Source organism: Mesoplodon densirostris, chromosome 9 (assembly GCF_025265405.1).
Source record: "Mesoplodon densirostris isolate mMesDen1 chromosome 9, mMesDen1 primary haplotype, whole genome shotgun sequence".
Lineage (NCBI taxonomy): Eukaryota > Metazoa > Chordata > Mammalia > Artiodactyla > Ziphiidae > Mesoplodon > Mesoplodon densirostris.
Genome location: NC_082669.1, coordinates 71,370,673 through 71,383,260, shown reverse-complemented (window position 1 = coordinate 71,383,260; position 12,588 = coordinate 71,370,673). Strand labels below are relative to the sequence as shown.

Sequence of the window (12,588 nt, the reverse complement as noted above, 5' to 3'; positions counted from 1 at the left end):
ATTGCTTTTGCACCTATGTGACAATAAATTAGGCATATTTCTATGGGTTTACTTCTGGGTTCCCTGCTCTCTTCCATTGAGTTATGTGTCTGTCCCTCTGCCAGTACCATATAGTTTTTTTTTTTTGTTTTTTTTTTTTCTTTTTTCTTTTTGGGTATGCGGGCCTCTCACTGTCGTGGCCTCTCCCGTTGCGGAGCACAGGCTCCGGACGCGCAGGCCCAGCGGCCATGGCTCACGGGCCCAGCCGCTCCGCGGCATATGGGATCCTCCCAGATCGGGGCACGAACCCGTATCCCCTGCATCGGCAGGCGGACTCTCAACCACTGCGCCACCAGGGAGGCCCCATATGGTTTTGATTAATGTACCTATACAGTAAGTCTTGGATTAGGTAAACTGATTTCTCTCACTTCATTCTTTTTCAAAATTGGTTTAGCTAGTTCATGTGCCTTTTAATGTGTATTTAACAATAATGTTATCTATATCTAATTCTATCGATACGTTGATAAGAATTACATTAAACATGTAAATAAATTTGAGGAGAATTGACCTCTTTGCTATTGAGTCTTCTAATTCATGAACATGGTATGTCGCTTGTTTATTTAGGTATTCTTTGGTTTCTTTCAAAAGCATTGTGTAGTTTTCAGCATACAGGTCTTGTATGTGTTTTGATAAATATACACCTAAGTATTTCATGTTTTTTCTTTTTTTTTTTTTTTTTTTTTTTGCGGTATGCGGGCCTCTCACTGTTGTGGCCTCTCCCGTTGCGGAGCACAGGCTCCGGACGCGCAGGCCCAGCGGCCATGGCTCACGGGCCCAGCCGCTCCGCGGCATATGGGATCCTCCCAGACCGGGGCACGAACCCGTATCCCCTGCATCGGCAGGCGGACTCTTAACCACTGCGCCACCAGGGAGGCCCTATTTCATGTTTTTTTAAATGATGATAAAGGGGATTGTATTTTTAATATTGATGCCCACATGTTCATTGCTACATGGAAATACAGTTGATTATTTTGGTATGTTTATCTTTCACCCTGCAATCTTGCTGAATTCACTTATTAGTTCTAGGAGTATTTTTTTTTTTATACGTATGTTGGGATTTTCTACATAGTGAGTCATTTAATATGCAAATAGAGTATTATTTTCTTTTAATCTGTATGTCTGTTATTACTCTTATTTACCTTATTGCACTGGCTAGAACTTTCAGTACTATGTTTATTAAGACTGGTGAATGTGGACATCCAGGCCTCATTCTTTTTTTGTTTGTTTGTTTGTTTGTTTGTTTGCGGTACGCGGGCCTCTCACCGTTGTGGCCTCTCCCGTTGCGGAGCACAGGCTCCGGACCCGGATGAGCAGGCTCAGCAGCCATGGCTCATGGGCCCAGGCACTCCGCAGCATGTGGGATCCTCCCGAACCGGGGCACGAACCCGCGTCCCCTGCATCGGCAGGCGGACTCTCAACCACTGCGCCACCAGGGAAGCCCCAGGCCTCATTCTTGATCTTAGGGAGAAAGCATTCAATCTCTAACCATTAAGTATAAAGTTAGCTGTAAGTTTTTTTGCACATGACCTTTATAAGATTGAGGTAGTTCCTCTCTTATTCCTAGTTTTTTCTGTAAGTTCTTATCAGAATGGGTATTGAATTTTTTCTAATGCTTTTTCTGCACCAATTGATATGATCATGGAATTTATCTTCTTTGTTCCATTAATATGATGGAGTACATTCATTTTTTCATACTGAAATAGTCTTGCATCCCTGGAATAAACCCCATCTGATCATGGCATATAATTATTTTTATATATTGCTGAAATCTATTTGCTAATATTTTGTTAGGACTTGTTATGTCTGTCTTTATAAAGGTTATTAGTATGTGGTTTAATTTTTTTGGTACTTTCTTTGTTGGTTTCGGTATCAAGTATCAAAGTATCTTTAACTCCAAACCTGAGAAAATAAGGCAAAGGGAAAGTCCAGGGAACCTATTACCATGTCATTCCTTGGGCCCTGACATTCCTATCTAGTTTGCCTTCTTTTCTCTACCTTTCAGGGTCTTCTTGTATTTGATTTATATTATTCACAGGAGTTCTAGTTGTACTTGTAGGAATAGGAAATTTACATTATTTAAATATTGAGTTTTTTTTCATTTTCATTTAGTTTAAGTGATCTTCTAATTTCCCATGTGATTTCTCCTTTGATCCATTGGATACTTAAATATTGTTATTTAATTTCAAAGTACTTAAGGGTTTCCCAAATTTCTTTCTTTTTTTTTTTAAATTTCTATAAGTACTTTTCAATGTAATTTGTAGTAGTAACAATTGTATAGTGTAGACCTACCTAAGATCTAAGGTGAAAGAAGCAGTTTTCTGCAGCAGCTTTCTCTATATCCTGGCTTACTTTTCAAAGGCAGTCTGACCATATTTCCTCTAATGATTATCTGTCTAATTCTAGTGTAAATGGAAAAATCAAAAAGAAAAAAAACCCTATTTGTTGAATCTTCAACTTTAGTTAATGTTGACTTACTCTGTGTATATAAGATAAGGACTTAGCTTGTTAGACTAGGCCCATTTTTTCCAGTGTTTGGTAAGTATTATTTTTAGTTTTTGGTTATTTTTGACACTTTATGTCGTTACATCTCTGTTTCTTGTTCCACTAGTTTCCAACAGTATGGTCTCCAAAACATTAGCTAATTTTTTTCTTTTTACTTATTAAAAATATTTATTGAATAATCTGCAGTTTTCAGCTTCTTTGATGCTTTGAAAAAGTAATCATGGTAATGTAGTTCATTTGTTTTTAAAACTTGAAAGCATGTAAATGACAGGCAACAAGGACTCGTCCAGTCTTATTTTCATATTGCTTAGATGCAGTATGCAGATTTACATTTGCTTGCAACCTTATATAGTACTTAAGTGTTGAAGTAAATGTCCATAATTTGTGTTCACAAGATTAATTTCTCATCTAAAGTTGACATTAATTTCTCATCTAAAAGTGTAAGTTTGAAACAATGTATTTTGAAAAGACAAAAGCATTTAATGCTTACTATATGCCAGTTCATATATATATAAGCTCTAATCTCCCATCACTCTTGTAAGATGGTTATTATTGATATTAAGCTCATTTTACAGATGAGGTGGCTGAGGTTCAGAGGTTGAAGGATTACTTCACACCATAGAAACCATACCTTGCAGAGTCAGAATTTTTTGTTCTATTTTGACTTCAAAGCCATGCTTTTCTACTATATTCAATGACATCTCAGAAAGGAGTATAATTCTAGAATTTGCACATACATTTTAATATGGAAATTTTTTGTACATGTATGAAAAATACACAAGAATAGAAGTTATAAATTTAAGCAGAATGTCATCTTATAAAATTAAGTGATAAAATAGTAAATAATATTATATATGAAAAGATGTTTATGACATTGTTTAGTGATGTATATTACATTAACATCTTATAATACATAATATTACATTATGAATAACTCTAGCTACATGTTCCTTATGCCTAGGGAGAGACTGGAAGGATGATCACCAAAATAGTGAAAGTAGTTAGTTCTAGGTTATTTTTAGTTTCCCTTTGAACTCCTTTTTACTTTTTTTAACTTTTTTCCCAATGATTTTGCATTATTTTTCCCAAATCTATAAAAGTATTTATTAAAAAACCTCCCAGGCATGAGCATTTTGTCTGTAATTTTTTTGTTGCTATTTTCCCTTGTCTTTAAACTTTTTAAAGTAGATTTCAGGTTGGGAAGTACTGGTTAATTAAATCTGCTTGGTCAGAGTTTTAATGGGCACAGGAGCTGTTATTCCATGTGCAGTTGGTTTTATAGACTATGAGTTGGTTTTTAGACTATGAAGAAAATAAGTTCAAGGACCTAAGGGAAATGTTATGAAATACTTCTGTAAATCTTTGTATTTTGCTATTATCATAATTATGTACTTTATGCTTGATTTTACAGCTACTACTAATTATGTTAGAGTTGATTACAAGAGTATATTACAGAGATGTCGATCACAACATAAATTTTGTAGATGTGCATTACTCAGTAATACATAACTTTAGTTGATTGTGTGTATAAAATTTTAAATGACTGTTTCCCACATGATTTAAATAAATTCATCAAAGTTTATCATGTTAAAGGCAACCATCATAAAATGGTATTTTGGAAAAATTATGATTAAGAAGATATTGAATTTTTCTTTATTATCTTTTTGATTTTATCATTTGTAGGTGATTATAGCCTTCTGGTATCGCACATTTGTGGGAATAATGAATTTTTGGGGGCTGGAAACAAAGACCTGCTGGAATGTGACCAGAGTAAAACCTCTAAGTGAAGTTCAAAGCTGTGAAGGCATGTTTCTTCCTAAAATGCTGTTGTATTGTCATTAATGTTTATATAAACATAATGTTATGACTCCTTTAAGAATTATTATAAACTACTGTGATTTTTTTCTTTAAAAACAGTCTAGAACTGATTCACCTAAAAGTGTATTTACCCTTTAATTTTCTGAGAAAGCAATGTACTTGCTAATAAGAGTATTAATTTGGAATTTAGAGTATTAATATACTCCAGTGTAAGGCCATACTGATTATAAGTCATTCCTCCATTTCAGAAGGTACAAAAAAAGCTTTGGGGTGGCTTGAATATATAAATTTGGGGGATGTAGATTAAATAGTCACAGTTCTACCTGTAATAGTTAACATAAATATTTAATGTAAAAATTTAGTTATGCATAAATATTTAAAGATCAGATATATAATAGATTACTTTAGAAATTCTGCTGTTTTTGTGCTCTCACAGTCCATGAACAGTTCTAATCGAACTCTTCATATACATCTTCTACGTCAGTATCTTTGTCAAAGAACTGCTTTTCGAATCATCTAACAGTTTTCCAGGATCTGTAATTGTCACTTCCATTTAAGATGTTTGCAGTTTAGCACTGTTACAATCTTAGCATGATGCTGTTCCTTGAAACTCTTATTTGAAATCACATGTATCTACTTGCATAACACATAGTTGTTTTTTCTTTATTTCTTCATATTCTCTAGAACATTATGTTTTATAAATATATTTTCGTTGACTTGTGTATAGTAACATTCAGTTCTCAGAATATATCCTAAATTTGTATTTCCATGTTTCCCTTACATTTTTACTGATTCCCTCAGATGGTCTTTATAACCATGGTCTAAGACAGCATTGGTAGAAGATATTTGAGGGCAATTAGACTTTTTTTTTTTTTTTGTACAAACTAAAGGAATTGAGAGACTGCCTCAACCAGCTTAGAAGGTATAAACTTTTCTGAGGGATGGGAAAAAATCACCTTATATATGTACATATATGGTATTTATTAAGTTGCCACTAAGTGATAGGTTAATGTTGGCACTTGGGACCGCAAGATAAACTGGGTAAACATGGGGCCTTACCCTCATAGAGTTTGCAACATAAGAGGGATGTTAGCGGTTACAACTGTGGTGGATGTTACAAATAGGAAAATAAGATTGCTGAGGTTAGGAGAAGTGTTTCAAGAATAGAAACCAGCATTTTCCAAAGTCCTGAGGCAAGGGAGAACTGAAAGAAAGTTAGACTTCCTAGAGCAGAGAGATAGAGAAGAAAACATGGTGTGAAATGATGCTTAGAGTGTAAGCAAGGGTCCGATAATGAAGGACCATTTACTAGTTAAGGATTTTATGTGTATTCATTGAAGAATTTTGACAGATTTTTATTTTCAAAACACAATTTCGGCAGTTACATGGAAAAGACACTAGTAAAGGACAAAAGTGAATTCAGTGAGGCCAGGTAGGAAACTGTTTTGCTCTCAGCAAGTGATTGCAGGAAAGGTAACTGGAAAAATGAATGGATTTGAGAGATAGCTGGAAGGAGAAACAACAAGATTTGGTAATTGTTTGATGGGGAAGGGGAAGGAGAATGAATTTATGTAACACTGTTGGGTTTCTGGCTTAATTGAGTCCCTCCATTCAAAGTGGTAAGAAACATTTTTAAAAGTAGCAGGTTTGAATTGCTATTAATTCGAGGTACCTGAGAGACCCCAAAGTGTAGATGTCAAGTGGCTACCTGCATATACATACCTATAGGAATAAGAAGAAAGTTCTCATCTGAAGGTAGACTTGGAGTCATCTGTATATAGATGATAATTGGTACCATGGAAGTGGAAGAATTTCCTTAAGGAGAATATGTAGACTGAGAAAAGAAGAAGGTATAGGACAGAGCCTAAGGTGGTCCAACATTGAAGGGGGGTGTGTAAAAGGATGAGAAGTTACTAGGACAGACTGAAAAGGAATGATCAGAGAAGAAGAAGAAATCAGAAAGGCCAGCCTTTAGATCCTGGCTCCACCAGTTACAGCTAAATAACTTTTGGCAAGTTACTTAAGTTTTCTGTGTTGTTTTCTCAACCATTAAAAAACGTATTTTCATACCAAGTAATTTCAAAGATTTGTTCTGAGTATTATGTGAGATGATGATTGCAAAGTACCTAGTAGATTATGTGTGTGTGTTAATGTGTATATATATATATATATATATATATATCATTTTATACACAGGATATATTAAGTATTAAGGTCCTGGCTATACATGATAATGGATCAATTTATCCCATACAGACTAAAGCTGCTCCTTGAAGTCAGGGGCCGTATTTTACTCATCCTAGAGCCTAGCAAAAGATAAAATTACTGCAATGGATTTTCACTTGTAATTTATCAAATGGCTCTACAGACAGTTCTAGATGTGGAACAATAGCAGCATCACCTAAATAAAATGAAGCACCAACTAATCATTACACTATAACAACACTTCAATAGGTAAAAGTATAAATGTAACTAATAATGCCTTATGGATGGGGAAAGTACTAATGTAGCTATTAAATAGAGCAGCAGTCTGAGCAGCAAAGCTTTCAGCAAATTCACTAGCTCTTGATTACAAAGCACTGAGATAATTATGCCCAATTACTGTATAGTAATTTATTCATTAAGTACTGAATAATCTGTGTCTTTTTAAAGGATTAGGAGACCCTGCTTGCTTTTATGTTGGTGTGATTTTTATTTTAAATGGAATAATGATGGGATTGTTCTTCATGTATGGTGCATACTTGAGGTAAGACTACTGTATTAAAAGATCTTTCAGTGGGATAATAAGGACTTTCTGACATTTGTTGATTAAATTAAAAGGATAAATAACAAGATTAATTGACTAATAGTAGGAAACCTTTAGATTTTATTTTTTCAGAAGCTGAGCCAAATATGCAGCCAAAAACTAGAGCTGTCGCTAAAACAATATCTTAAAGGCCCCTCTTTTATCCTTATGGGGATATTTTTTAAGCTGATTAAGATTCCTTAACAAAGATTTTAATGAAAATACCTCTAGATCATGTGTAAAATTATTATAACATTAGAGGGGATCTTTGGTTGGCATTAGTAGCAAAGTATTAATATTTCTAATTTTCATCTCTGTACATGTGAAATTAAGAAAGCAGTAAAAGAAAATGTATATCACTTGTAGCAGACACTTACATTTGATAGCCTATCTTTCTTGATAACAGCACCACAATTTTGTTTGGGGTAGCAGGGTGCCCAATTTCAGGTGATAGGTTGAAGTTAACTATGACCATCGTGTATTCTGCTTCCCACTCTCCATTGCATGTTGGGAGAGCCATATGAGCTAGCTTTTCTGGTGAAAAAGAAGGTGAAATCAGACTTGGTTACACCAGGAAAGCATTTGCCTTTCTAACAAAAGGTTAGATTCAGCTGCCCCTTTTCTGTTATCTTCCTGCTTTTACCTGGATGTGATACCTGGAGCTATTGCAGTCATTTTGTGATCATGAGGGAAAGGCCATAAGCATAGCATATATGTCTGCCTTAACATCCTTCTGCTGCTGAACCAATGCCAACAGACACTTATCTTTTATTTTCTTGTTGAATGATATAATAAGCATCCATATTATTTAAGACACTTCTGTCAGATTTTGTTTTTGACAACAGAATACATTTTTTTTTTTTTTTTTTTTTTTTTTTGCTGTACGCGGGCCTCTCACTGCTGTGGCCCCTCCCGTTGCGGAGCACAGGCTCCGGACACACAGGCTCCGCGGCCATGGCTCGCGGGCCCAGCCGCTCCGCGGCATGTGGGATCCTCCGGGATCGGGGCACGAACCCGTGTCCCCTGCATCGGCAGGCGGACTCTCAACCACTGCGCCACCAGGGAGGCCCGACAACAGAATACATTTTTAACTGAATCATCAGATTTCTTTACAATGTTATTCTTGAACTGCACAACATTAAAAGTAAAAAAATCTAGATTTAATCTTTCAACAATTACTGAGTTTTCATAAGGTTTATGTTTCTATAGAGATTAATATAAATATACCCCTTGTTTTTGGAAGTTTTCAGCATAAAAATCCTAGCACAGAATCAGTGAAAAATTGTGATCTTGATAAAACTTGTTGACCTTGATAAACTGATTTTAAAATTATTCAGAAATACACAGGACCTAAAATAGTTGAGACAATCCTGAAGAAAATGTGAGAACTTACTTCATTAATTATTTCTGTATTATAAAGCTAATGTAAACAAGACAATGTGATATTGGCATAGAGATAGACAAATAGATCACTGGAATAAAGTGAAACCCAGAAGCAGAAATGTACATTGATATACACCTGGTGTATCACAAAGTGGATATTACAGATCAGTGGGTAAGGATAGGCTTCTCAATAAATGGTGCTGAAATAATGGGGAGATCATATGGAACAAAGCAGAGTCAGAACTTACGAAAAACAAATCCTAGTTGGATTAAAAACTCAAATGTGATAGACAAAATTATAAAATGTTATATAGAAGATTATCATCAGTAACTTGGGGTTAAGAAAAGATTTCTTAAACAAGGTACGAAAGTCCAGCCATGAAGAAAAAAACTGATAAATTTGATGAAAAGAATTTAAGTTCCTCAAGATATAATAGAATGAAAAGATAAGCCACAAGCTGGGAAAAGATACTGCAAAGCATGTACGCAATGTGGTATCCAGACTTACATTCATTAATTTGACAAATATTTATTGAATGTCTACTGTGACTGGGAGCACTATTCTAGGTGCTAGGAAAACAAAACAAACAATCCCTGTCCTCATGGAATTTATATTCTAGGGGATAGACAAAGACTAAGAAGATAGACCACCCAACTGAAAATCGGACAAAATATTTATGAATAGGCATTTCCCAGAAGAATTCCAGATTGCCAATAAACTTATGTAAAATTGACCACCATCATTAATTATGGGGAAAATACTATTTTAAACCACAGTGAGATACCATTTCATACCTACTAGATTGACAAAGGCAACTTTTAACCCTGGTGGGTGGATATATAAATTAGTACAGCAATTTTGGAAAAACGGTGTGCATTATCTAGTAATTTGAAGATACAGATACCTTATAACTCAGCAATTCCAATTTAAAGTAAATATGTCTAAGAAACTCTTTTATGTACACCAGAAAATATATACAAGAACATAGCAGCATTGTTTGTAGTAGCTCCAAACTAGAAACAAATGTCCTTCAGCAGAGAAGTGTACACATTGTAGGTTTATTAATACAGTGAAATACTGTACAACAATGATAATGAACTATAGCTACAAACATCAACATGGAAAAATCTTACAAATATAATGTTGAATGAATCAAGGCATGCACAAAATTTAAAAATACTGCATACTTATATTTGTATAAAGTTTAAACAGATTAAATAATAGTATGATATGTATATAGAAGCAGTTATATTGGTAATCACAAAACTCAGGATAGTGGCTGTCTTAAGGGGTGGCAAGTGAAGTCTCAGGGTGTGATCAGTTTTGTTTCAATAATATATGGTAGTTATAAGAATATCCACTTTATAAGTGTTCTATAAGCTATCTAGAAATTTTTATGTACTTTTCTATATGTGTGCCAGATAGGAAAAATACATAAGCTCATCAGTATTTTCAGGGAAAGGATTACTTTTAGATTATGTTAACAGGCTTTAAATTGTTCTAGTTTAAAAAATAGTTTGTATTATGCTTTTTTCAAATATGGAAAATGTTACACGAGACTAATAAGACATTTTAAAAGTTAGTACTTTTCATTGGGAGAGCTACCCAAAAGGTGATAGTCTTCTCTAAATTGGTTACACAGTTCTAGAATATCAAATACATCATTAGGCTCCAGTCTTTAAGAAGGATATTTCTTAACTTGGCCACCCTCCCCCACTGGCACTAACTTGGAAGGTAGATATTCCATTTCTATTCTTCCGTGGTTAATGATAAAATGTTAACATGCATATCTAACTTGGTCAAGTCTAAAATTAATTGATATCTTTCCTCTTCTTTTTGATCAGTACAAGGAATTTCAGAACACTTTACTTCGAAACAGCCCCTAGCATCTTGTAATTATTACCATAATTTAGTACTTCTAGTACCCCTCCACAGCAGTCATCACTGTTATTTTTTGTTGTCAAATCTTCCTTAGATTTATCCACATGTTCCTAGTTTCTATATGCAGCATGTGTTCTTGCTTCTCACACCTTCCTCTTTTCAATTTCTTCTTTTCTGATGTGCGTCCTTTGAATTTCCCTTAGTGAAAATCTGTTAAAGGTAAATTACTTCCCATTGGCTTTCCTCTGCTTGTTTTGTTAAACTCATTCCTTCCTTTTTTCAATCATTCAACCAGTATTTATTGTCTTCCGAGTCTGAACCTGTGTATATAATGATGAATAATACTTTAAAGAAAAGGCAACTTTAAGAAGTGGTTTTTAATCTTTGATAATAATCAGCCATCCTTGATCTCAGTTTTGTATTCTACATTGTTGTTTCTTGGGACTCAACAAAAGAATATTTGCAGTGGTTTAGATGGTTCAGTTACCGCTAAATGAAACTGTTAGACTCTTCATCTCTCAGTCACTGAAATCCAATTTAGAATGACAAAAATTTGCCTCCACTCAGAATATTCAAAGAATGCAGTATAGACTCTGAAGTGCTGGCCTGTTTGTTAAAAATTATTTTATGTTCACATATAATATTTTACATAGAAAATATTTTAAATATAAATTAATAACATTCAGATTACTTTGTATGTACACTTTGTATGCCTGTACATTCAAGAGTAAAACATTGGGCTTCCCTGGTGGTGCAGTGGTTGAGAGTCCGCCTGCCGATGCAGGGGACATGGGTTCGTGCCCCGGTCTGGGAAGATCCCACATGCCGCGGAGCGGCTGGGCCCGTGAGCCGTGGCCGCTGAGCCTGCGCGTCCGGAGCCTGTGTTCCGCAACGGGAGAGGCCACAACAGTGAGAGGCCCACATACCGCAAAAAAAAAAAAAAAAGAGTAAAACATCAACTACATGGGTACTTTGGAAATTTTTACTGTTATTTTATATGGTTTAGTACTATGACATTTTAAAATCTAAGATAATTTTGTGAAAAACTCACTATATTTTACATGAATTTTGATTGTATACATTTTTTTTTACAGTGGGACTCAACTTGGAGGTCTAATTACAGTATTATGCTACTTTTTCAACCATGGAGAGGTTTGTTTTCTAGAAAATAATTTGTAGAAATAGAAGGGGTGGTATAGGAACAAGGAAACTTATTCATCAAAACAGTGTTTAATTGTATATTACTTAGGACTTGACAGTATTTTAAAGAACCTTGTGTTGTAAGTTGATGTTTTAATCACGTTGATCCACATTTTTACATAATAATTAGAATTTATGATATGAGCTATCTTGCCTGGTTTTAGCATGTATATATGTTACATATATTTTATAGAAAAAGGAAGTACTATATTTGTTGAGTTCAGGCACTTTATGTACATTATCTCACTCCCACCAAACTTTTTAGGGAGGTGGCTATTATCCTCACAGTAGAAGATATGAAATTGAAATTTGGAGAGGTTAAGTTACGTACTCAAGATTCCACATTCACGCCATGATGAAGCTGGGTTTCCTCTTCTACATCTTTCTGGCTCTAAAACCTCACTTCTTTCTGTTACATCATGCTGCCTTTTCAATTACACAAAATGCCGAATTCAAAATACAAATTAACTTACTAACTCAGCCCAATAAGACATGGTCCACCTAAAAAGAGTTTATGGAAACTTATTTAGAATATGATAGATTCATTCAACAAAATATCAAGTACAAAACGTGTGCCAGAGTCTGTGTTAGATGCTGAGGATATGGCCAAGAAAAGTGGAAGAATCTGACTGCTAGTTTTTGGAAGCAAAATATGTAATATGTTATGGCACAGATTATATAGGGTAGAAGTCTCTATCCATTACTATTGGGAAAGGTAGATACTTGGTTAATTTTAAACAATCAGTTAGACAAGGGAATCAGAAAAATTATACATAAGTATCTTAAATATATTAAGCAAACAAATACATTGTCAGTCACCAGTGTATTAGTATAAACACAAGACCTTTTCTTTGAGTATGCCAGATGACTGACACTGTGAGTTGACCTTCTTATACGTACCGTAACTCACCTTCTGATGTTTACGATTTTGGTTTCTTGGAAGAAGAGCAATAAATTTTAAGACTCTTGCAAGGTTGTA

General features: G+C 34.6%; 1 protein-coding gene across 1 annotated transcript in view; it reads left to right on the top strand.

The window, feature by feature from the left end:
- DPY19L2 (dpy-19 like 2) overlaps positions 1 to 12,588 on the top strand; it is an 87,968-nt gene that overhangs the window by 12,659 nt on the left and 62,721 nt on the right. Inside the window, exons 5-7 of the mRNA XM_060108199.1 lie at positions 4,225 to 4,345; positions 7,012 to 7,105; positions 11,504 to 11,561. Of these exons, the coding sequence (XP_059964182.1) occupies positions 4,225 to 4,345; positions 7,012 to 7,105; positions 11,504 to 11,561 (273 nt within the window). The remainder of the gene's footprint in view (positions 1 to 4,224; positions 4,346 to 7,011; positions 7,106 to 11,503; positions 11,562 to 12,588) is intronic.